General features: G+C 48.2%; 6 protein-coding genes across 6 annotated transcripts; 2 read left to right on the top strand and 4 right to left on the bottom strand.

Moving 5' to 3' along the window:
• Positions 1 to 115: 115 nt before the first annotated feature.
• K441DRAFT_707125 (uncharacterized protein) lies at positions 116 to 5,012 on the top strand. The gene is made up of 4 exons (XM_067653706.1): positions 116 to 565; positions 617 to 2,814; positions 2,866 to 3,384; positions 3,437 to 5,012. Exons 1-4 carry the CDS (start codon positions 354 to 356, stop codon positions 4,582 to 4,584), a joined length of 4,077 nt encoding a protein of 1,358 aa, XP_067501035.1. The 5' UTR covers positions 116 to 353; the 3' UTR covers positions 4,585 to 5,012.
• Positions 5,013 to 7,964: 2,952 nt separating this feature from the next.
• Positions 7,965 to 9,246, bottom strand: K441DRAFT_423312 (uncharacterized protein; the record flags this gene model as incomplete). Its single annotated transcript, XM_067641561.1, has 3 exons — positions 7,965 to 8,185; positions 8,248 to 8,952; positions 9,042 to 9,246. Coding segments are annotated over 3 exons (1,131 nt in total), but the record flags the coding sequence as incomplete, so codon positions are not given.
• A 1,365-nt stretch (positions 9,247 to 10,611) lies between these two features.
• K441DRAFT_664465 (uncharacterized protein) lies at positions 10,612 to 12,697 on the top strand. Its single transcript, XM_067649358.1, has one exon. It carries the CDS (start codon positions 10,907 to 10,909, stop codon positions 12,338 to 12,340), a length of 1,434 nt encoding a protein of 477 aa, XP_067501033.1. The 5' UTR covers positions 10,612 to 10,906; the 3' UTR covers positions 12,341 to 12,697.
• Positions 12,698 to 18,223: 5,526 nt separating this feature from the next.
• Positions 18,224 to 19,161, bottom strand: K441DRAFT_664464 (uncharacterized protein). The gene has a single exon (XM_067649357.1). It carries the CDS (start codon positions 19,134 to 19,136, stop codon positions 18,474 to 18,476), a length of 663 nt encoding a protein of 220 aa, XP_067501032.1. The 5' UTR covers positions 19,137 to 19,161; the 3' UTR covers positions 18,224 to 18,473.
• A 381-nt stretch (positions 19,162 to 19,542) lies between these two features.
• K441DRAFT_707124 (uncharacterized protein) lies at positions 19,543 to 20,530 on the bottom strand (the record flags this gene model as incomplete). The annotated part of the gene is made up of 5 exons (XM_067653705.1): positions 19,543 to 19,633; positions 19,818 to 19,960; positions 20,027 to 20,110; positions 20,179 to 20,250; positions 20,289 to 20,530. The coding sequence occupies 5 exons, from the start codon at positions 20,528 to 20,530 to the stop codon at positions 19,560 to 19,562; spliced, it is 615 nt and encodes a 204-aa protein (XP_067501031.1). The 3' UTR covers positions 19,543 to 19,559.
• Positions 20,531 to 21,379: 849 nt separating this feature from the next.
• On the bottom strand, positions 21,380 to 22,631 carry K441DRAFT_664463 (phosphoglycerate mutase family protein-like protein). The gene is made up of 3 exons (XM_067649356.1): positions 22,039 to 22,631; positions 21,540 to 21,892; positions 21,380 to 21,488 (listed from the first exon to the last, which is right to left on the bottom strand). Exons 1-2 carry the CDS (start codon positions 22,571 to 22,573, stop codon positions 21,609 to 21,611), a joined length of 819 nt encoding a protein of 272 aa, XP_067501030.1. The 5' UTR covers positions 22,574 to 22,631; the 3' UTR covers positions 21,380 to 21,488; positions 21,540 to 21,608.
• Positions 22,632 to 24,510: the final 1,879 nt, after the last annotated feature.

Genomic DNA, 24,510 nt, shown 5'->3' with positions numbered 1-24,510 from the left:
GTGAAATTTGTCGTGGGGTCGGTGACGTTAGCCTACCACTTCTAAAGGCTCGGCGGCCACCGAGTGTCTCCGAGTCCAGACATGTAGCTAATTCTACACCCCATCTAGATACACCTTCTAATGCTCCTGCTACACTGCTTCACCTCGCCCCCCCGAGGAAGGCAAAGGGTGAAGACAGTATCTTCTAACCCCAATCCTTCGCCTGCCCTTACCATGTGTTTCCTTCACGCTAATTCGCCTGATGTTTGTCAGCCATTAATTCCCACCAGCCTGCTCTAGAAGGCTCGCCCTCCACCTCAGCTCTTCCACGCCCACTTCGCCTTACCTGCGCAGACATACACGGCATCTATGATATGACGGGTCCGCTACGGATGACCCAGAGTCCTCCAATCGAGGATCATAATGTCGTGACACCCGATCCGAGTAAAGGGGGACTGGAAAAAGACCGCTTTCGGAGAGCTCCCGATCGTCTCATGCGAAACACCATATCGGTGGATGGCCCCGATAGGCTTATGGATTCTGCTCACACACAGAGACAATTGCGTTTCCAGTATCTTGTCCGACGGTGTGTAAAATAACACATTTGGTACTGTGCACATGCTGAACCGATTCGCAGATATATTTCACAGATTCAGTTTGGCTGCAAAGAGCAATACTGCACCACTCCTACCTGCCTCAGCTGTAAAAGGCGCCTCACATCAAAGCCCTTCCGTGCACCCACCCCGATTACCGCCCGAACCCTTGCCTATTTCCTAGCCAGCCAAAACAATCCTTACGCCGGTCTCTGTCCCCACGACCTTAAAATATCCCCGTCAGCCTTGGAGATAGGAGATGGAGAGGTCCCGAGGAAGCATGTGGATGAGCCGAAGCCAGAGCCGGCCCGTGGTTATACCCGAAGCCAGATGACTCCTACAACTGGGCCCAAAAAGCCACTTGAACAAGCTTTGACAAGCCTTGTAACCAGCAGTAGAAACCCTGATGGCCCCCAACGCAGGAACATGGATGTAGAAAACCAAGGGTCTTCGGCTTATGTCGAAGGACTTAGTGAAAACACTAGTACATTCTGGAACACTCTCAGGAACCAACATCAAGCCAAAAAGGACAACAAGTCCCTAGGACAAAATGTCTTCGATACTGTTTCCGTGATTTATTCATACTCAAAGCACCTACCCAGTCCATTAGATGTTTTCAACGCGCTCTCACGGTCTCACGACGAACCCTTGGATAGATTCAAGGAGGAAGAATCGCAGACCAGCGGCATTAAAGAACCCCGCCAGGGACCCAAATTCTCAGCATCAAACTCAGACGCAGCAAATCGATCATATTCCTCCCCCCCTCCGTTGGAGTCAGAGCCTGTTGGGAATGGTCACGCTGTTCACCCGGGTGGCAATGGACGTCATTCTTGCAAGCCGGCTCAAACCGAGCGATGCCATTCACTGTCATTAGGCCATTATACAACAAGCCCCAGAAAGCATCAAAAGCCGTCCATTGCTGATGTACACTCTGAGAATCTAGCGGACGGTCAAAAAGTACAGCTATGTAAGATTAAGCAACGATTGCCTCAGCATCTCAGCAACGGACAGAGCGAATTGAAGACATGTGATTCCAAAGGAGTTGAAGGGACTGAGGAAACTAAATCTACTCCGCCACCAGAGGTGACCAACAAACGCCGTCCACCAAGTTTACCGCTAAAGGGAAGTAAAGCTGAATCCAAATCAGATCAAACCTATGCGGTCTCAGGGGCAAACGATGTTTCGAGGCCAAGCTCAAAAAGTCCCAGTGAAATGATATTGCCAGTTACCTCGCATCTTTCTTGCGACATCATGGACGATCTGGCAAATTATGCCTATCACCAACACAGCAGATATGGCGATATACCCGGTCTGTCTTTTGTCGTTGACTATGACAAGCGAACAAGGCTTCGTCGAACTATGCCTTTTGTCAATAGATCCTTGTATTACACACTGAGCGATCCGGACACGCTCTTAAGATCATTCCGCGAGGAGCCTTGGAAAGAGGGGGGGCATTCCCCGTTACCGCACATGAATCCCGGCCGGCTGAGCCACGCCTTTCAAGCCTGGAACAAGCGGAATGGGTCACTCGTCTTTGATAGCCTCTGGACAGCCACGAAAGCATTATTCACCCCGCCACCGGAGCTCGTTGCTCAGAAGAGCCCAAGGCTCCGGGCGTCACTGAAATCAACCGACTCGAATATGTTCGCGAATCCGCCGTTGTCTCCGTCTGACGACAGTAACCAAAGCATGTACTTGAGCGATCTCGACGCTGTTCATATAATTATGATATGTATTCATGCACTGACATCCTCGGTTCCCAATGGCTGGCCACATGCTTGGTCACAGATTAGAAAGCTCAGATCTTGGGGTGTGATACTCCCCCAGTGCCCCACCGAGACACAACACAATGCATATCTGGATCCTTGGATCGGTATCACTGATGAATTGGAGTATGAGCCGGCGTTACGATTATCTGATCGGTTGGTGCGTGGAATTGCCGCTCGAAGATGCTTCTCAGAGATCCTGAAAACATTATCTGATCGAGCAACCGAGCAACAGCAGGATTATCAGGAATCGCGCTTTCACTTGACAGATCTACTCATCAAACACCTTACTATCGTTGAAGGTCAGGCACTCGCGAGTCGAAGAGATCTAAAGACAGATGAAGATCCGGGTTGGACTGTGACCTCTATCTTCTTAGAATGGCTGAGGACAATAATAATAATGGGGTGGGATGGTAAAGCCGAAGTTCATCGGTGGAGCGCGGTCGGGGGTGCCATTGAGATAATGGCCGACCTCTGTAAGTTCTTATATAATACCCTTTTGGAGACTTCGATATTGATAAAGATAGATGAACGCCACGAGAGCTTGAGCTTGTACCCACATATGTTTTACATTCCATACTTGAATGAGCGCATAGACCAAGTCGAGACACCAACGCAGTTCCTTAATCGGTCAACCAACCCCAACACCCTCCATTTGCTCTCTTACCCATTCCTATTTTTCCCGCGCCATTTGGTATCATACTTCCGGACAGTCAACTATGCGAACATGTACAAACAGTACGAGGTTGCGGAGCGTACTAGCCATTTTCGAAGGCAGCTAAACCCATTTCTGGACGATAAGTACTGGTGGGTCATCAACCAACGTATGAAGATTCCTCTAGCACAGTATCTCGTATTGGATGTCAGCAGGACGAATCCTTTGCAGGACGCCTTTGACCAACTTTGGGGGTTGGAGAAGAGACAGTTCTTGAAACCGCTGAAGGTTAAGATGGGTGCCAACGAGGGTGAAGTTGGAGTCGACCAAGGAGGTGTTTCTCTTGAGTTCTTCCGGGTCATTCTGAGCGAGGTTTTCAATCCGGATAACGGTAAGCTTTACCACTTTACAGGGATCATTTCTGCACGTGCTGATTGTTGCAGGCATGTTCAACATCGATCCGGAAACCCGAATGACTTGGTTTCAACCAGCATCTCTTGAGCCCATTTATCGATTCGAACTCATCGGTCTACTCTTCTCCCTAGCAATCTACAATGGCGTTACGCTGCCAATTACATTCCCTAAGGCTTTCTACCGCCGTCTACTCAACAAACCAGTAACCTCGATCGACCATATTCGTGATGGCTGGCCCAGCTTAGCCAAAGCATTCGAGCAGCTCCGATCCTGGTCTGACGGCGACGTTGGCGATGTCTTCACCCGCACCTACTCATTTAGTTTCGAGGCACTTGGCCAGGTCGTTCACGTCGACATGGAAGCCTTCGATCGTGAAGAGCTGTGGCCCGCTGATCTGGTCGACAAGGACAAGGTCTGGAAAAACCTACCCTCTCTATACGCAGACCCTTCTGTCTGGCCCGAGAACGTGCCGCTGCCCGAACTCGGCAGCGTAGCCTGGGAGCGCCCCGAGCGGCGCAACGTGCACCCGCTACACTGGAACAATAACAACAGCGATGCCATACTCAACTGGATGCAATCTCACCAAACCCCGGAAGATCAGGAGACAGCATGGGAAAACAACGGGAGTCGCGTTTCCTTCACAAAGTCCAAAGAAGCGAGTCTCGTCACGAACGAAAACCGGGACCGGTACATCGACGACTACATCTTCTGGCTGACAGACAAGAGCATCCGCCCGCAATTCGAAACCTTCACAAAGGGCTTCTTCACCTGCATCGACCGCGCGGCCCTGCAGATCTTCTCGCCAGAAGCCCTGCAAATGCTGATCGAAGGCCACCAAGAAATCGAGATAGCGGGCCTACAGCGCGCGACACGGTACGAAGAAGGTTACTCGGCAACGCACCCGCTGATCGTGGACTTCTGGGCGCTGGTCGCGACGTTCGACGCCGAAGCGAAGCGGCGGCTGCTCGAGTTCGTAACGGCGTCGGATCGCGTCCCCGTCAACGGCTTCGGTAGCATCCAGTTCAGCATCGTCCGCGTCACGGGCGATACGGAGATGCTGCCGACTAGCTCCACTTGCTTCGGCAAGCTGCTGCTGCCGGAGTACGCGGATAGGGAGAAGCTGGAGCTGAAGCTGCGGCTTGCGCTGCAGAATTCCAAGGGGTTTGGGGCGGCGTGACCGGGGGGGCCCTAGATCTGCCTCGTCCTTGAAAAGGAGTGTGTATGTGGGATGGGAGCTGATTGCGAATTGCGGATTTGCGTGCCGCTAGCGCAGTCAGGACCCGAGGAGAAAAAATGGTATTAGTGGCGTATAGTGGTTCTTTCTGGGTTCGGTGATTTTTTGCATAGCCGGCCGCTAAAGGGGCTTTCGAGGGGGCAGGGGGATTATTTTTTTATTCTTAAATATTTTTCTTTTTCAGCTCTGGCATGGGCAAGTTGGGAAAACTCGGTGCAGACGCAGGAAACTGGCGTTTTGCGAAGAAAGCGAAACGCAGATGGCGCTTTTTGGCTTTTGGCTTTTTTGTTTTTTTGGTTTGAGGGGGGGAATTGCATGTGTATAGTACAAGTACCGTGGCTCTCGGCTCTGCAGACAATGACTCTCTGTTCATATGCATCTAATGCCTCGTACCGCACTGCATAGTACTATTCCCTCACTCTCCCAGGCACAGCGAGCGAGCGAGCGATACGCACAGGCCACCCGACCCAGCTGCCAGGCATGGAAAGAACCCCGACCGCATGCACCTCCCCAATCCCGCACCGTGCTCTCTCCTGCACGAACAATCAAATACCTCGCCCCTCCTCGCACAAACCCAGCCCTCAGCGCCTGCAGTGCGAGGGCCAAGTCGGCTGACGTTGCGCAGTTTGGGATTCTGCTGCGATAAGCCTGCTACCCCACATTGGCCAGCGGGCCAAGCAGCGCGATCGGCAGCCCCACGAAGCTTGTTCCCGCTGGTCGCACTTGGCAGGGCTGAGATAATGCTGGCGCGCGCTATTGGCCGGCTGTCGGATTGCTGGCACGAAACCGGAAGAATAGAGGCAGAGACGGAGGCGGTGGGGAGGGGGGGAACTTGATAGTGCAGGTTGTGGGATGGGATTGGGCGGGGTGTGAGTGATTGAGGGGGCGTTGTGGGTAGGGGATGACGAATTGGCTGCGCTGGAGCGAGGAGGGAATGAGGGAGGGATCAGCTGGCTGGATGGCTGGATGGCTGGATGGCTGGAGGAGCGGTATATATGCTGGGCTTTGCTCTCCGCGTTGGGTTGGGGCGCTGAGTGCTGTGTGCGCTATTTCTGCCAACTGACATTTGGTGATTACTATCCCCACGCTCTGAGTTTGAACCGTGCTTTGAAGCGACGAGAAGAGAATACACAATATGGCTGAGGAGACGCTCGAGAGGCATATCTCGTATGGACGCGGTGGGGCGGGGAATCTGCGTAAGGCCCACCGTCCTGTTTTCCCCGTCTCTGTCGGTTTCGACGAGTAGTGGCTGGGCTTTTTTTTCAGTGGTATGGTGACGAGCTGTGATAAGCGTTGCTAACGTGGAGGAAACTCATCTAGGCCGTGCGTCCGTCGTGGAAGAAGCCAAAGCAGCATTGGCGAACACGCCGCCCGAGAGTAAGCTTCGTTCACCCCGTCCATGCTAAGTGTCTCCGACAGGCCAATTACCCCTTTGTCCTGCTCGGTCTTGGTGTTGGCAAATATCGATTCTGATCTTTTATGTTAGCTAATACCCAACGCCGCCGGAGTAGCGTCTGGTCCCTTTCGAATGATGGCTCGAGAAGAGGGTCGATTTGGAAGAGCGCGACGACTCTTTTTAGGAGAGGCAGCACGAGCGAGGAGGTCATTGAGAAGGAGACGGGAGACTAGACATCATGCAAGTGATGATGACGGCCGACGGTGGTTGTATGATATCACCACAAATTGAGAAAAGGGGGTGCTCAGATGTGTTATGAGATCAACCTTGTGAGATGAACACCAAAGGATGAAGCGTTAAACAGAAGATTGAAGCATGTACTAAGACTATCAAACTACCAATTGACTAAGGATCCTAACCTTCTATTTGTTTTTTTGCATACCGTGCTTTTTTTTATAGATTGCCTGGCCTTACATTCCGTTCATCCAACATAATCTATTCGTACATTCGTAAGACCCTCAACATACGCCATCATGAATTCAACTTTTCTTCCGTTCTTTCACATACGATCAGAGATCTAGGAGTACAGGCGATCCCGTCCGCTCTCGCATACTTAAGCCTTGAATCGGTTGACCAGTAGTCAGTTGGGTGACCACTGGCGAATCCCAACTGTCGTATGTTTTTTTCTATTATGAATTTTTTTGGTCTCAAGGAAATTTTTCCAGTCCATGTTTTGGCAGAAGTTTACTGGCGGAGCCTTCAGAGACTATCATATTATCCGTTAAGCCGCTGAGACGCCTACTCAAACTTCAGTGCCCTGGTTGGCCCTCGTTAGATATAAAAGAAAACCGTACATGGTTCATTTTATATCTGAGCCTAAATTACTTCAAATGCTCTTACAAAGTGCATATGGTGTGGCGGGAACGGAATGAATGGCCCCTCGTGTGGAGGCTTTTATCAACAGCACATGGGATGGTAATCAGACAAAATGAAAAGGCGAGGCGGTGCGCACAGATGGAGGTAGGGAGTCAAGAGTTGATTGGCCAGTGATGGACGAAATTTCCGAGTTCTGTAATAAGTCGCGTTGATGCCGTGGAAGGCTTTGCGTGGGGTTCCGAAACCACTTCACTACCGACTTCCATAAATTCTGACAGCTAGTCCAAGGATGCTGGGGTTTCCAGACCGTCCAGGGGACTGACTGCGAAGATATGCCACACGCAATGTAGTCAGCGACGCTGGTGACACCTCGCTCAAAGTCGAAACCTTTGTCACTTAGAGTCCCTCCGTGACGATACTCTGGATCACAGTAGAGTCCCTTTCTCGTGGTGGTACCTGGAGTCGCCGTGAGGTAGACATCGGGTCTGCCCAAATTGCTGGTCCCTCGATCTTTTTCCCGTAGATGGTCTCGGAGCCTAGTGATGCGCCTCATCTTATCTGCCAAAGTTTTCAAGTCGTCAACGTCGAGATGATTCTGCGTGGGTCTCTTCCAGGAACAACCACTTCCGCACGAGACAAGGCCCGGAATCGGTGGCAGCTCGTGTTGACATTGTTTGTGACAGCAATCAGGTCCTCTGAGATGAACCCGATCTCCATCTTCTTTAACTGCAAAGCCTCGACACGACTTATAGCCGAATGTGTTGACCTCCTTCGTTATCTCCACCCAGCACCAACGTCTTGTCAAAGCGTTGCTGTAGTCAGAAGGAACAAGCTTGTAGGATGTTTCAGTCATGAGGAACGGCCGGACATGGTTTGAACGGTTTTTGTACAGGCCGAGACGGAGTGGGAGACCTTCGAGAATTTCTTCGAGCTCTTGCTTTTCCTTTCCGGAACTGCGGTTGCGCATGATGCGACCAACATCCATAAAGAGAATCGGAATACTCCTAGTCTTCTCATCAATGGGGATAGTGCTGTGGTCCCACTCAAGCTCTAGCGCGAAGCTGAGGATGTCGTAAAGATCATTGGAGGCAAGGAAATTCCAAACCCGTAGTTCCATCTTTGACTCTTGGCTTGAGGCCGCACAGATGAGTTCGGCAAAGGTAAGACGCTTTGATGCGTTGTTGCTGACTAGGACATATTCCGTTATATCAGTTTTGGGATCGTCGAATTTCGGATTAACTGCCCAAAACCCTACCCGGACAAGAGCCAGAGCTACAGTCAGTTAGCAAAGTCTGCACTAAATCATTAATATGAGCCGATCATCAGTCTTGTACCTGCTTGGCAGCCAATCCAAGTGAACGCTCTACCACTTGATGCGCTATTCAAAACAGCGTATTGGCAAACATAGGCAACGGCACAGAAGGTAGCTACCACAAAGGCTGGAACAGCTATGCACGATGAGTCGAGCATGTCTGTATTGCCACGGAAGTGTATCACATCTCCACCTTTGACTCGGGACTGAAGCATTCGTAGCCTGTAGGTCTTGGCGTTTATTCCGGAGTATAAAGCTTTATACTTCCCAGCAGATATGTGGGTGGCAGGCCGGTTTGTCTGGAGGTCGTACAGCAAGGGGATAGTCAGCATGAAGAGAAGACTTCCATGTAGGCCTGGCACTGCTATATATGTGACCCAATCCCATTTGGTGGTTACGATAAGCAAGAGCCAAACCGTCGCTCCAGAGCATATTAAGGCGAAGATGGCAATAAATATAGGGTGTCGAGCAAAGGAGTTTTCGCGTTTTGCATTGCCAAGATTGACAGCTGTGATGCCGTGGAGCCCGCCGGGCCAATCTCCTCCCACACCAACGATGGGGTTCAGCTCTTTTTGGAGGTATTGCTTTTTCTTCCTAAGGAATATGGTTCCGTCCCAAAGCATTACGTCCACCACATCGCAATCCACGAGGTCGATTGGGGCAACTTCATCTGGGCGGAAACCATACCACCCCCGTAAGGTGTCTACTGTGAAACCTGCAGTAATACCTATCCAAAGTTAGAAGAGGTTGCTTCCTTGATGCTCTTTGAGTCCTAGAAATTCTCCAAAGAGCATGCTAGTTTCTTTCTGCACGTACATTTATCGAGACCCAGTGCAACTTTCATAGTGCTTTTCACTAGTCCCAATAGACCTAGGATAGACATCGAGGATACGGCAACGGATCCATATCCATATTGAGTAGCGAGGAGGTTTTTCTCAACACCGTCGGTGCAGAAGAGGCCAGCAAGGGCAGCAAAATCTTGTGAGCCGGTGGCAATGGATTGGACTGTAGAGCTATCCATTACAAGTATTACGAATTTAAAACAACAAGTTAAACTAAGCGTGATAAGAGGTAGGTTAATATTGCGAAGGTGATGGTCAATTAATGGATACAGTTCAGATCGGGGAGATATATGGTAAGTGTCCCAGGCACCCTAAGGACAGGAGAGCAGGGTATTATCCGGTACCTACTCTGCCTGCAGTTCCAGATGTAAGATGGCCCTGCCACGGACTGACCACGAGGCATACCGATCGGTGGGATATCCCGTGGCAGGCATGTTCCTGGCAGGCATGTTCCGTGGCAGGCATGTTCCGTGGCAGGCATGTTCGTCCAAGATTGACGGGAATGCTTCCAATTCCGACATAGATGGCTGAGGCACAGCCGCTTGGGTGGAGTAGCAGAAGGTGGAGGGTTGGCACAGAGGGAGCAAAGTGCATATGCTGGGGAGACACGAGACTGGCTGCCGCTGGGGGCGTCGATTGGCTGATGCTCCTGCATGTTGCACCAGGCTTGGAAGGTTTCGAGAAGGCTGGCTATGCTCCCCCTTTGATAAGCTAACCTTATGATCGTTTCCCCAATATCCTGATGTTTCATGCCACCACTATGTCAAGCCCAAGGGTGCCAAGCTTCAGGCCCTTGGGAAGGATTTTTTGTTTTGCTTTTGTTTATGCACTTTTTTATGGCGCCGGTTTCTAGGGCTTTTTTAGTGTAATATTACGATAATCTGAATCCCGGCGATATCGCTAAGCACCTACCGCGAATGTTGGTATAACCAGTAGAGAATTTGTATAGGAGAGGCGGGAGAGGGCCGTGAGGCAGATATTCTAAACCCTTTTAGGTATTAAGGCCTCCTTTTCTCTGCTTATTTACCCTACAAGTGACTTTTTATATAACGATATCCTCATTATAACGAATCCGCTCGGCTGCAAAAACCGTATCGTAATATAGAGATTTTACTGTAATGGCCTCTATGCCAATATTGTTGGAGAAGTAACCGCCGGACGTGCGACGATTGCAGGGCAAAGCGATCGAACGGGGCATCACCCGTTTAGTCGACGCCAAAACACCGTCAGCCAGAGTTCTCCTGCACTTTTCAGTTATCCCTTCTTGAAGGGCTTCAAACCGGTTTGTAAAAGAACATGGAAGAATTATAATAGAGCTTTGAGCAGATGCACACGTCGTCAAGAAAATTGTCAAAGCTGCTTCGCAAATATAGCTGTGAAGGCTTCAATAGCCCGTCAAAAATGGCTGGCGGCTGGCGACGATTAAACGACACGGGCTTGAAGCGGGACACGGAATGAGAAAGACGCCCGTTGACGACGTTCGGTCCAAGCCCAATTCAGCCTGGACCAAAGCTGCCGGGGCGGGGTGCTGTCGCGATGCTCATCAGGCAGCAAAAGTGCATTCCATCGCCCTTCGCCATCGCCGCAATTACCTCCATCATCATTGTGGACTGCTCAGCCCAGCTCAGCTCAACTCCAAAGCCGTTCAGCAACGCCCCTCTTGGCTATCTTCTCGACTCTTGATCCTCTGCGGTCCGTCCTCCCGACCTTGATTATCGCTATATCACTGCTGCAAGGCTGAGACTGTGGCTGCACCTCCTGCCTGCCGTCATTCGGGATCGGGGAAATATCCTGTTCTCCTTTTCTCCAGATGCAAGGCCCGGCTTCGATACCGACGCTATGAATGCCGAGACCATCCAAGGCGCCGTGCGCGACCATGTCCGAACTGTTAATCTGCCACCATCCCAGCCTCAGCGCCAAACACAGGACCATCCAGCGCCAAACCGAATCATGCTCGAAGGGGATGAAGAATACCAAGGAGAGCTTTGTAGGGGAAGTGGAGAATGGGTGAAAATATGGGGAGCATGGACAGAGTTGCCAAACCGGTCCAAGAGCAACTCTTCTCTCCCTTCCAACTCCACAGAGGATGAAGAGAGAACGGAGCTCTCCAGCTCATATTCAAGCCGACATTTCAGAAACAAGCCTCCCGCCTTCCCATTATTGTCTTTTCCTACCCATATCCGCCAACAAATCTACTCCTACGTCCTCACCGACCCGTCCACCACTCGCACCCTCGTCCACATAAGCCGAGCTCCTCGGATACCCCCGTCTTACAAAGTGACCCGGCCGCTGCCTCCAAAACTCCTGTACCATCTGGACCCAATTCCCCGAGAGCCCTTTGCAACAGCGCTGCTGCTTGTTAGCCGTGAACTCTATCATGACGCGCTTCCTGTCCTCTACGCTCATAAAACGTTCTTCCCACGCGACCTCGAAGGTCTTCTACCTCTCTTCCTGAACAACCTTTCCCCATTCGCACGGCAAAGCATTAGGCGCATTCGTCTCTCCTCCGAGCCTACTGAACCTAGGGCTTCCATCTTCTGCGACGATCGCACGAAACCCACCATCCATTGGGCTATAACCTGCGCACAAGTCGCCACTCTCAATTCAACACTCCACAGCGTTGAGGTGTCCGGTCACTCTTTCCTCTCAGAGGTGCTGAACCGGCCACTTCTCTATCCCCTTTGCAAAATCAAGGCGAAGAAAGCCCTCGTTGATAGGAGTTACGCTTCATCTCAGCAAAAGGCGGAAGCGGACAAGCGGTTTGAGGAGCTTTTATGGGAGGCATCGGAGCGTCTTAAGGCAGCTGCGAAGCAGCGCGAGGAGAGCACTCAAGCCGAGGCCGTCGATCGTGCGCGGAGACGCGAGATGGAGTTGGCTAGAGCGAGGAATATCATTACTCTCCAAGAGGATTATGAAAAACAATTTCAAACTGATGGGGATGATTTATGCTGTATTTCAAAGCAGAAGCAGTCCATCGAACGCGACCTAACTAATATCGAAGGTCTGAAGCAGTTCGAAGCGGAACTGGATGTCCATAGAGAAAAAGAGCGAATCGAAACGGAGATGAACGAGGAAGACGAATATGAGATTGTCGACTTACCTCCCAGCCCTCCCAAGTATGAAGATATCGTATCAGAGGAATGGGATGTTGTCAGCACTATGAGTGGAAGCACTAGTCCACTTAGACGTTGCAGTACTAGAGACGGCGAATGGCAGGGCACATCAACACTTGCTGAGACTATAAGTAGGTCGTCCATTGACAAAGAAAACTAATGAAGCGTGGGAGGGCGTCGAAAAATAGTTTTTCTAATACTGCTACACCCTCATTCGTTCATCCTGTTTGCAAGCTGTATGATAGTTGAGGATTTACGATTATTGGCGCGACATAGCATACAAGCAAGTGATTGAACTGATGATAGCCCTGGAGTGTATACTATCTAAATCTCTAATTTTGGTGTTCGCAGTCATCTCTACACCTCAGGCTCACCACAGCTTCCCAGAGCCGCTTTTACATTGTCTCTCTTACGATTGTGACGGATTTCACTGTCCTATTACTGTAGAAACGCATGTAAAATCAACGACAAAAGTAGATAGGCCCCCTCTAATCCAATCCGATTTCCGCCGGCAAGATGAGAATATTTTGGTTTCTGTTTGCCCGTTCTTGTGGCTGCATCGGATGATCCTAGCCGGCCGATTGGAGCTTTCCAATCAGGTCCCTCAGCTCGATTTCTGACCCCTTAGGGACTCATGGTCCGTCTCTGGTATTGTTTATGATACAAGTTTAATATGCCGAGCAGCCATGCACAGCCCCATCACTAAAGCTAAGCCACGCTGCCAAGGCTGAATCAACAATACGGGAGATCGCGAAATCTCCTAGAGCACTAATTGATGGAACAGCCAACACAGACATGGACGGCTAGCTGGTTCGCATTTCGTAGAGCATTTGAAGTATTGAGATTTGCGGAAGATCTTTCCTTATTCTTTTAATGCTTGCTTTAGTAAGTGGCTTGCTAGAGTTGTCTTGTTAACTCTCCGCTCTCCTCTTTGCTGAAGGTTTGGAATGGTTGCTGCGGGCTGATCAGAGACGTGGATAAGACAAATGGGGCTGTACTAGGAAANCATGACCAAGAAATTGCTTTTTGCTTACGCGCTTTGATCTACGTGCAGCCACCGCCAACCCAACCTCCGCACACCACCTTGCCAACTCCGATTGAAAGCGCGTGTCGATCTTGGTGATCAATCGGCAGAATTTATACAAATGTACGCATTTTGGTTAGCGTGATCAACACGCGCTTTCAACCGGATGCGCCGAGACGGTGTACAGCCTGTACGGAGGACGGAGCAAAAAGATATTTCCCCTTCCTTTTTGGGACTAGCGGTTTTCTCCCCATAAGGTGCCCATAAGGTTGCTAAGGTTTTAAGGGCCTTTGGCGGGTCTAGGGGCATAGACCGCCTAAAATCTCATTACTCAGGCGACAGAGCCCCCATAACTTTGGCGACCCCATGGGGGATAGCCACTAGTCCCAAAAAGGAAGGGGAAATCTCTTTTCGCTCCGTCCTCCGTACAGGCTCCAGTGTCCCCCGTGTACGCGCGCAACACACAGCAATTTCGGTAATCACTAGTTAATTGCACCATCCAGCGTAGATACTGTGCGCTTGCCGAAAGAGCTGTGCACCCGCAAGCCTTTAGCTTTTTAAGCTTAATTACAAGAGTCAAACTTGAAATTCTCTAGTGCGTATGAAGCGAAATTGCCGTGTGTTGCGCACACATTGGGGGGCCCCACTGGAGCCTGTAGAGCGTAGGCCAGGATCAACGTCACCTCATAGCAGCTTTCAAGCCCAGAAAACCTCACACTATCTTTTAACGGTCGAGATATCTCTAGAAAGGCTGGCAACGGAGCTTAAACAAGCTATTATTAGCTTTCTTGACCTTATCCCTTAACCCGTTTGCGTGACTAGTATCTCGTGCAGCTTACTTGATTGGCTGACCCGTTATCGATAACAGATGCGCGCGAACCAGCGGGTTAAAGGAAAGGAATACGAACAAATATCTACGCAACTTGGTCAACCATGCACTCATTCAACCGAGTATTACCTATACGGCTCGTATTACGAACGAATCGTGATCAAAATGTCTCAAAATCAACCCCGAAAGCCGTGCAAAATAGACACGATTCGTGAGTAAAATGGATACGATTCGTGAACAAAATGGACACGATTCGTGTCGACCTGAATCGGATTGTCTTACTACCCAGTTCCTATTACCTATTTTGTTTCAGTTGCCTATTATATGTCTCCGTTGCCCGCACCGACCTCATCTCTATAGAGAGCTTCCGGAGCCACATTCAAGAGACAGAGTCCTCATCCTTCATTGTCCGTTCGACAATTCGTGAACAAGATGAACACGATGTGTAATTACTTTGGATAGATAGGTATCATTTAAGTAGGTTATAAAGATTACACTCGGGCTATAGAGCCTTAGAAACGGATTCAGGGGTTAATTAGTTCCAATTGAAGTATATACACGTGCTAGTCGCAGTAAATTACAGGTCAAGGTCACTTGAAGTTAGGAGACGGGCTCACACTAGAACCAGCGCCAGGCTCCTTCCCTCCAACCTAGGCTCTACAGAAAATCAGAGCCCGGTTTTCGCTCACACATGGCAGTTAACATCTGCAAGGCTGGAATACTGCGTTATAGCTTTAAGCGTGCAGTCACACATCCAGTGTGGCTTTCCATACATGGATTAGGCTGCAATCCATTATCGATATGGACTCGTCCATACCTCTCCATATCCATACGCTAGTCCATACTCCTTAGAATTATAATACATACGTCTATCCGTTTAATTTCCGTACAGACCTTATAACAAAAGGGGCATATATTGTTAACTTAGTTGCTAGGTTAATAGGAGTCGCGCTATACATGGGGCAGATTACGGTTCTGGCAGAATTTGGCAGAATTTAGCGGACTTGGCAGAATTCGGCAGATATTGTAGTCTTGTAGATATTGCAGATATTATAGATATTGCGGATATTGCGGATATTGGACAGTCTATTTAAGTTATTATCTTAAGTTTTTCATCTAAAATACCACTTCGTTTCCAATGCTTTAAATACTCTACTCTCTTAAGGTTTTCGGCTCCTATCTACGCCCTTTCCCATGATACCGTACGACGTCCCCCTAAAAAGACTCGCTCTGGTTTATCGCTTATAGCTAGAATTAAGAGAATATTAATTGCCATATATAATAACCTTAACTAATGTTTTTTCTATTAATCTTAATACCACTATTTAAGGGCTAACATCTTACTAATATCGTACAGTTCCCTATTACAATAGTCTTGGAACTTATCCTGGCTTTACAGTTAAGTATACTTCCCTAACTTTTAAGCAATCTAATTAAATATATTAAGCTCCTACTCCTAAGGTTATTTCTTTTTATACAATAAAGAAATTAGGGGAGAAGAAGCCTTTTCCTAGTAGTACTCACAAAGTCCTTTAACCTTTTTTAATATAGGCTTTACCTATTTTGGCTTTTAGTTAGCCTTAATATACTTTATATAATGGTTTAGATAAAGAATAAGGGCTATAGCGTAAAAGGGTGAATTGTTTATTTTGCTATAGTACTTATTAAAGGTTTTCTACCCCTTTTTAATCCAAGAGCTAAACTCCTTATTAGAAGTATATTTAGACTACCATATAGTATTACTATCGTCTAATTTAGTAGGAAGTTTACTTATAAGTACGGCTTTAAAGTACTAGATAAGAATATCCATAGTAAAGAGTATACTATTAATTGTTATACGATCTCCTTAAGTCTTTAGGGTTGCTTAGTAGAACGGTTAAAGGAATTCCTTAGTTGTATAAAGCCGTTCCTAGTTCTTTAGGGAGAGATAGTCTGCCTAGAGTATAGTAAAGTAGTTCTTAGTATAGGTATTAATAGCTCCTGCCTTTTAATCGGCTATAGCTAGTATTTAAAACTAGCTATTCCATCTTATATAGTTATTAAGTAGAATTATTCTCTCTATAAGATTCTTAAACTCCTTTATCCGACTAGCAGAACTACGGATATGTATAATAATATTATAAAGCTTACTAAGTAGTCCTATAACCTAAAAGGTTGCCTATTTCTCCTCTTTATCTCCTACCTTCCCTTTTTCTTCCTATTTGTTATACGACTTAAGTTATTCTATTTTAATTTAACTATAAAATAGGAAGGCTTATATAGCTAAGTTAATAATATAGCCGGTATAGCGGATCCGCTAATACGTAAAATTCTATTTAATTTCCTCCTCTTCTAAGAGATAGGCTTCTACTTTGCAATAAAGGGTATTATTTAAACTAGTATTATCACAAATAATAGACCTAAGCTTTTATATAATACCGTAGTCCTTAAGGACTAGGAGAAGAGTAGCGAATTACTTATTTCTGCTATAATTTACTACCGTATAAAGGGCAAGGAGGGCCTTTAATTGCTTCTCCTAGCCCTAATTAATAAAGTAGGCGCAGATCCCTAGAAGAAGGAGCCTATTTAGGGAGGTCTAGATATTAAGCAACAGATAAATACTTAATATTGCTAACTAAAGTTTCTTTTATATAATATCCTTATGAGCTTACTAGGATAGTTTAATCTTTTTTATAATTTAAGAGTATGCTATTATAAGAAAGTTAGATAATTCTGGATTAAGAACTTAGTAAAAAGTATAAAATTTAGGCTATTTAATAATACGGAATGGAATGTTTTGTACAATAATTAATAAGATTAAAGCCTTATTAATTATATCCTAATCTAGTTATTTTTAAAAGACCTAGGTATCTATTTCTATTGTTTAACCTAAAGACTCTGCTTTAATATATAGTTGCTAAAGTTTTTTAAGTATCTCTAATTGTATTAGGCTAGTATCTTTTTTAACCTAAAGTAGATGTTTTAAATTAAGATGCTTTTAAAAATTACTAGTAACTAGGCTACTATATGGCAATTCTTGTGGATAGTGAATGCAGTAGAGAATATGATTTTGACCTAAATATTCTGGCTCCGTGCCAAGCGCCGTATGAGCATGGGCCTATGTTGTAACGGCTGTTCGGGCCCTTATTGGGCGAGTTAAGGCCGAATTAACGGTAGTTGAAGGCGTAAGAAGAGATGATTCTGCTTTAGAATCCATATTTGTACGATAGGGTAAAGGGAAGGTAAAAGCTGAGAATTTTTCTAGCGGTGAGGAAGTAGGGATAATATTTGTAATCCATATCGATAAGATCCATATCGATAAGATCCATATCGATAATGGATCGATAAGATGGACGATAAGAGAATGGAAAGCCAGCCTGCACACGTCTTGCCTCATGTGCTTCGCTGAAACATTTCGCTACTCTAAGCTGCTGCTTTCCGGCTTGGATATACAAAGAATCCCCATAGCCCCTTGTTAGTCAGTTCAGCGTTGTTGGATCTGTAGGCTTGTTCTTCGTCCCCCGCCCCTGTCTAATTTTCTCCCTTCGCTACCGGATACCTTCCTGGGTGTACCGTTCTGGAAGTGAATAATACCGCTCCTGTTTTGTCAGTCAGCATCTCCACCAAATAAACGTGTGGCAATTTCCAACGAACAAAGATTGCATTCGATGGAACCCATTCCTCATCAATCTAGCTGTCGTAGATAGAATATTTACCGTTTATTTCCAATATCACCAGGACCTTCGCGCCGATCATGGCCACCTTGTTAGCTCTGTCAATGAGGCCGAGCTTTCACTTACGTCTTTTATCCGTTTCGTTCTTTTCTGTTAGATTGAGATGAAGCCATCATTAGCTATTTGGAGCTGCAGTGAAAGGACAGATGTTTCCCGTGGACGGCTACAGAATGGGATTTAAAGAGAGGTTAGCTGAAATGTCCTGAATGCTGGCGGTAAACGAAGGGTTCCCAATACTATAACTAGGGTCGCCGGCGAGGCCTCTTTTCGGACTCACGAGTTGGGGCATCGTTCTGGGTCATTTATGGGAGTTTGTTTGGGGACACTGCTAGGGCTCCGCGGATCCAGTTTGGAAACCAACGCCCAGAAATTCTATGGGAGATAGGCCCCACATGAGTGTTTGACACATAGAGAGCACAGAGCGTTTCTATCAGCGGAACAGATTCTAAGTGTAAGAAATGCAAGAATTATAGAGCGAGGCGGTTGTGGTTACGGTACGGGGATGAAACGAGTTCTAAAAAATGACCTGGAGATATATGCTTCACAAATTCCACCCTAAAAATGAAACGTCAAGTCCAATATTCTGCAGACCAGCCGCCCTGTTCCCTTGTGGTAGTGATTCAGATATAGCCACGGCGTTTATCGGTCTTCAAGGACCGTCTCAGTAGTTTGCGCGCCAAGAGGCTTAAACGGGGGGACAGTCTCGGTGCATACAGTAAGGCATCTACTAAGGCGTGCCTGGCATTGCGATATCCGTTGTCGAATCCGCCGTCGAGTCTGTCGTTGAATCCGATGAGGAATCTGTTGTCATCTTGATTTTCAGCTCCCTCATCGACCAAACATCTGCAGAGCGGGGATGTCGACGTCGCTGAGGATGATATGGCCGTATTTTGGGATCGTAATCATGAACTGTTGCTGCGTAATGTAGGAAGGTTGTCGTCTCGGTAAAGCCACGCTCAGTCTGAGAGTGGAGGGTACAGTGAATAGCGGCATCGTTAGTCATGCGCTTGAAGTGCACGTCTATCAGATGACGCCTCAGAGAATCGTTGCGCCGGAGCTTGCATGGGCGGCGGCCGGAATGGATGCAAAGGCCTAGACAGATGATGCAAACATCAACCGGACATTTGACCATGCTGGGGCTAAGGGGTGAATCCTCATGCTTCAGTTTATCATTAGTATCATCCTCCTTGTTCCAGTTAACTATCATTCCCCAACGGTTAGGCTCCCGGAGCCTGCAAAGCGTCGTCATATCCTTCATAACTTGAATCCGTCTCGCGGGAGCTAGATCTCCTTCCAATATCTCGGCCTCCGGACCATAGAACGCTTCCACGATACGGGCTCGTTCCGGAAACACGTATTCAGGAATCGGAGGATTCTGGTCTTCATCCATATGTTCACTGTCCGACAAATCTGCATCTGGGTTGTCCACAAGTTGGTCGATCTGCTTGTCGACTTCGATTGTCGGCATGGTATCGTAGTACTCCTCCCTCATCTTCTCCTTGGCTTCCTGACGGAGCGTTCTCCTTACTTTCTCCAGCTTCTTACAGACCTCGTCGTGCTTCCAATAAAGCTCCGGATACTAGTTCTAAGCTGCTTCGATCGTACCCGCTAATGATTATATCTCGTCCCTTAACCCCAATCTCTCCTTCCTCAGCTCGGCAACACGAGGCATACGGTAAATAGCCTCTAGTTGCTCATCGCTAAGGTAGGTCGGTGCTAAAGGATCTCGCTTGCTTTTCCATGCCTCTCGGCATAAAGCCGCCTGCGATGGCTGGAGCAAGACGACATGCTGAAGACCGCCGATGAAATTGGACTAGTAATGTTTCTCAAAGACCACACTCTCTAACTGACCGAGAGCTCCCCTGCGTTCAGCTTCGGCGAAATGACCTGCGAGACATGGAAAACATTAGTATTAGAGTTAGAAATCGCGGTAGCGGGAACGTGAAGGCTCTGCTTCGACACCCGAATGGTAGATGGTAAAGAAAAAAAGAGAAGGAACACCTACGATTTACCTCATTTGCAGCTCAGCGCCTAAAATTGTAGTAATTTAGCAGATCCTCATACCCCAAACCTTCTCTAGTGTGTTTGAGTGCCAGATTGCTCGAATCGTAGGTCATCGGTAGGGTCGGATCCACTTTAACGCCGTACGGAGGCTGCTTTATGCGCCGGAGGACTGGAAGTTTCAGTTTATCTTTCTTCCACCTGAGAGGTAAGCTAGTTGAACGTTTGGAAACGCGGAACTTCCAGATAAGATCCGGCGTTAAACGCTCGTTTTAGAACGCGTTATCACGGAATGCCATGGTGATGATATGTAGGATGGGGCAGAACGTCAGCTGGTAGTTGCGATGCATAAAGAACCTTGTCCTGTTGAATAATACATGAGCAAAATCCCATACTATAATCTAAATTCGACATGGGAGGCAAAATCTTACCCGTCTGTACCTTCTGCCCTTCCCTTTAAATTTATGAAGTTGATGATCGCACAAAGCATGTCTCTACCCCATCTGGATTTCGAAGGTAGAAGAGCTCGATGTCTTCCCACAAGACCGTCTTCGGCGTGTCATGGATAAAAGCATACTTGAGAAGGTCACTCTTGAATGCCTCGTTCCGCTTCCATCCTCGTGTTGTAGAAGTGGTTGGCGGATCTTGGCCTTGGCTTAAGGTGCCATCCACCGATTTGGCGCTACTCGTAGACTGAGCTGCTAGGAGCTGAGGCAGAAGTACACCAGGTCGGGTCCCGGTAATAGAAGACCAGGGCATGACCGTGGACTGCTGGGCGAGCATGTTTCCAAATTGGAAGAAAAGGAGTACATCCAATGGTATCGTTGGAAAAGGCTATACTCCTCAACAGTCAGGGTATTCTTCTTTTTGGTACGCCCGGAGATTTTGCGTTCAGCCGGAAAGACATGCTCAAGGAACCATTCTGTCATCAGTTGAACATTCATAGAGATAGTAACTTAGAGTTATGACTGGGCAAGGGAAAGTTCGTCTGATCTGTTGGAGGATGTGATTTCTCATTGAACGGCGAGCGAACAATGACTTTATTAATTCGCTCATGTCTCTATTTGCTTCGACGCCAATAGCACTGTAAGTAGTTAGTGTCTAGAATATCGTATACTTTCGGCAAGCGCTCTTTCTTCTCCAAAAATTGGTATTGTAGTTAAATCTCTAAATTGTGATGGGCGATCATAAAACCGCAAACTGTTTGGGTATCAGGCCGTTTTTCAGATATCCGGTTCACAGACCAGAGTTTAAAGCAGGCTTTAAAGCTCCCATCAGCCTCATGATGAGCCGACGATATGGTTTCTATGCTCCTCTGGGCATCTCCAGGGCCGTGATTTGCAGTCATGGTCCTCTAGAGGGTTTCGATTCTGGATTGCCCTTAGAGGTGGAAGTAGATTGGAGCAGGGGTTAAAGCAAGACGGTAGCTACAGAGAACGGCTCAGCTGGCGCTGTAGAGAGCAGACCTACCCAACTAGCCAACAGTGAAGAACTTGTGGCCATAGAGTACGAGGCTAGTTCCACTGAAAGAGTGCCGAGCTTGCCTGCCTTTGGGGATGCGCGGAGCATTATAATAGCCGCCAGCCCCAAGTTTTGGAGGCTTTCTATGGAGTTCATAGGACAGAAAAGTTTCTGGTAAGCTTCACCTCACGTTGATTGCTGTAAAAGTACTTCTTGGCTTGCTTTCAAGCGCACACGTAGTGATCCTTAGTCACACCTCTATACGAGTCTCGCGTCGGCCCTGTTGGAAATTCAGTTCAAAATCAACCCAAAATCAAGCGTTCAACTTGACCTTTCATCACCCAGATGTAAGTTCTATGCCTAGTCATACCTTCGCCATGCAACCATCGCAAGCTTGCTCCTAAACTGCCACCTTGACCGGACAATCGTTCTGCACCTCTACCTTCACTACTTCTCCGATCAACTTCTCCTCACCTCCTTCACGTTGCAAAAAGCCTGCCTCTTCCCACGTCCGCTGAGCCGCCTCCATCAGATTTGTCTGTTCAGCCTCGGTAAGCGGGATCTCGCGGCCTTTCCGCCTCTGCCGACTCTCAGGCGTCTCAATCAACGTAGCATTATCGATGCTCTCCGGAGTCGCATCATCAAAGGCGTACGAGCGGAACTCGCAATTCGCCCAGCCGGTCCCTAGCATCCTCGTTAGCGCGCACACGAACTCCCAACCCCTCAGCCGATCCAGCGCAACAAAAAGTAGCGAGCAGAAAGAGACTGAGGAAGAGAGGGGGGGCGCCAGTTGCCTTCTAGCGGCACTCCCCATTCCGCGCGGTATTTACCGGTGAACTTGGCATGGTCGCTCCAGTCCTTAGTCAGGTAGTGCAGCATGCCTCCGTGCGTGACGACGGCGATGCTGCGCTCCTCGCGCGCCAGCAGGAACCTCCGCGCCGCCCGCGCCCGCGCCATGATGTTCTCGGCCGTCGGGGCGTAGATGCCGGTTTTCTCGTGCCAGCCGGGTGTCACGAGGCTGAGGTCGACGGGCTGGTCGCTAAACTCCCGCTGCAGCTCTGCGAGCGGCGAGCCCGTGTCGCAGGGCAGGTCGCTGATTTCTTGCAGCCAGGGCAGCGCGATGATTTTTAGATTCTTGTGCTGCTCGAGGAGCGGGCGGAAGGTTAGGAGCGCCGTGTAGAGGGTTCGCTTGATGGGCGAGGCGACGATGAGGTCGATGGAGGAAAGAGCCGGGAAGGATTGGCTTAGGTCGCGACATTGCTGCTCTCCTAATGGCGTGAGGGTTGGGTCGGGCATGGAGTGGTTGGCCACGCAGAGGTTGTGGTAGCCCTGTGCGTGGCGGATGAGGTGGATTTGCGGCGGCATCTTGGTGGTCTGGAGAGAAAGTCAAGACAGCCTGTAGAGAATATCAAAATTGGTGGAGGTGCTGCGAAGGGTTAGTAGCACCGACTGTGGGGTTTCTGGGCGAGCTTTATAGGGAAGTGCAGTCTAAAAGATGTAGGTTGATAGGTGGCGCGCATTATAGGTCTTTTTGTACGTCCTGAGAGTTAAGTGACTCGATTGCGATTGTTTAGAATATTTCATGCTGCACGAACCGATCAGGACATGAGATCCGCGGTTTCCCTAATCGGCAATTCGGTGCGGGCTCGGCATACCTTCCCGTTACGGACTGCGAATCCGGACGTTGCCCCTCATTTGACCTGTCGTGGGGAAACGTGGACGACGTTTTGGGGACGACGAAAGGTACGGCGCCGGATATCGGAAGCGATCGTGTCTGCTTTGGGGTTTTCAGGTAGGTGCTGGGCCTCTTAGCGTTGGCCTTACTCTGCTGCTCAATTGAATGCGTTGTTGACTTGGGAGGACGGTGCAAAAATGAATTTATCTTTCCTTTTTGGGACTAGTGGGTACCCCCCATAAGGTCGGCAACCTTATGGGCACCCTATGGGGGGAAAGCCGCTAGTCCCAAAAAGGAAGAGAGAAACCACTTTTGCTGTCTTCTGTATGTATTCCCACGATTGAGTAGGGTGGACGAATCAGTGAAGTGTTAGGATCCAAGTTTTTGGGTGGTTTTAATAGCATTTCTATATAAGTGTAACGGGCTCTCCCAAAAGGTACATATTAGATGAGATATAGTCGGACAGATAAGGTTTCACCAAGGAGACATGGTCAGACAGATAAGGGGTGAAAGTTTCACTAGTGTCTCAGAAGGATCATAAAAGAAACCGGTTCTCCTCTAGAGAAGAACCAGCGATTAGTCTCTAAATAGAAGAGGTCACAAAGCGGTTGTCCTTCGAGCAGGTCGGAAGTCTTACTGGCCTCTTACAATAAGACTTGAGGACAGGAAGGAAAGGCATAGAAGATTCTTTGGCTTTAGTCACCGAGCTGTGCTAAATAGCCTTCGACTCTATGTCGTTAGATTCACGATTTCAGACCATTGTGATGGTTAATTTGATGATTGAAACTTGGTGTTTACTACCAGTGTTCACAAAAGTTGGTGTTCCGAAACTCTGCACACGGGCCACATTCGCATGGACTCTATCTATGCAAGGGATAATAACATTTGGTTGGCAGCTGTGGTGACACACCTTCTATCACGTGCGGCTGGGTTTGTCGTAATCACCACCGTAAACGGCAAGCACGTAGTCGGCCGGGGTTTGTTACTTCTACTTAACAAATGATGATGTGCTTTAAGAGTATAGAAGCCATAATACGAAGTTCTCTTGAACTACGAGCAGCATTCCAGGCAGGAAATTGTGTCCGAAAAAACGTACAGAGTAATGCTGATACAGCTGATCATTAAAGGAAGCGTATTGATGACATCTAGGCTCGTTCAGCTAGAATGGGTTTCGGCCTTACCTACAGTTTGTTTTGGTTATCTGGTTGCTTTTGCTTCATTGCGACTCTGGTCTCACCTCATCTCTAGATTGCCTAAGCAAAGGTTCTCCTTCATGATTGCGCAGTTGGACATCAGTTCAGCTTTGTGGACACGATATACGAATGCCTCGGATTGCGGGTCTTCTCTCTTCCGGTAAAAGGTGGTGGAATCTCTCGAGTTTCGGGACCGTGTCCAAGATCTCTCGGCCCAGCCAGGGTGGTAGGATTGGCGTCAGGGATCCGCAGATGTGGCTGAGGGAACTGCACCGCCTCTGTAAGCGCTTGTTGATCTTGGCGATCAAACGGCATAATTTCATGCCATTTTAAGTAAGCATGACTCGTTTTAGCGTATTCCTGCCTATTTTAGGTTATCGTATTTGTGGCTTTAGAGCTAAAAATAATGGGGTTGCATGATCATCAGCAGGGCC

This window comes from Cenococcum geophilum, assembly GCF_001692895.1.
Source record: "Cenococcum geophilum 1.58 unplaced genomic scaffold K441scaffold_38, whole genome shotgun sequence".
Taxonomy (NCBI): domain Eukaryota; kingdom Fungi; phylum Ascomycota; class Dothideomycetes; order Gloniales; family Gloniaceae; genus Cenococcum; species Cenococcum geophilum.
Note: the sequence above shows the minus strand (reverse complement) of the source record. Positions and strands in the feature narration are given on the sequence as shown.

Excerpts from the sequence above, each read along its gene's own strand:
- K441DRAFT_707125 (XM_067653706.1), top strand. The coding sequence starts at position 354 with ATGACGGGTCCGCTACGGATGACCCAGAGTCCTCCAATCGAGGATCAT. Across the intron at positions 2,815-2,865 it reads TGAGATAATGGCCGACCTCT|ATGAACGCCACGAGAGCTTG; the intron begins GTAAGTTCTTAT and ends TGATAAAGATAG. Across the intron at positions 3,385-3,436 it reads GGTTTTCAATCCGGATAACG|GCATGTTCAACATCGATCCG; the intron begins GTAAGCTTTACC and ends TGATTGTTGCAG.
- K441DRAFT_664465 (XM_067649358.1), top strand. The coding sequence starts at position 10,907 with ATGAATGCCGAGACCATCCAAGGCGCCGTGCGCGACCATGTCCGAACT.
- K441DRAFT_664464 (XM_067649357.1), bottom strand. The coding sequence starts at position 19,136 with ATGGATGAAGACCAGAATCCTCCGATTCCTGAATACGTGTTTCCGGAA.
- K441DRAFT_664463 (XM_067649356.1), bottom strand. The coding sequence starts at position 22,573 with ATGCCGCCGCAAATCCACCTCATCCGCCACGCACAGGGCTACCACAAC. Across the intron at positions 21,893-22,038 it reads CGACCATGCCAAGTTCACCG|GGACCGGCTGGGCGAATTGC; the intron begins GTAAATACCGCG and ends CGAGGATGCTAG.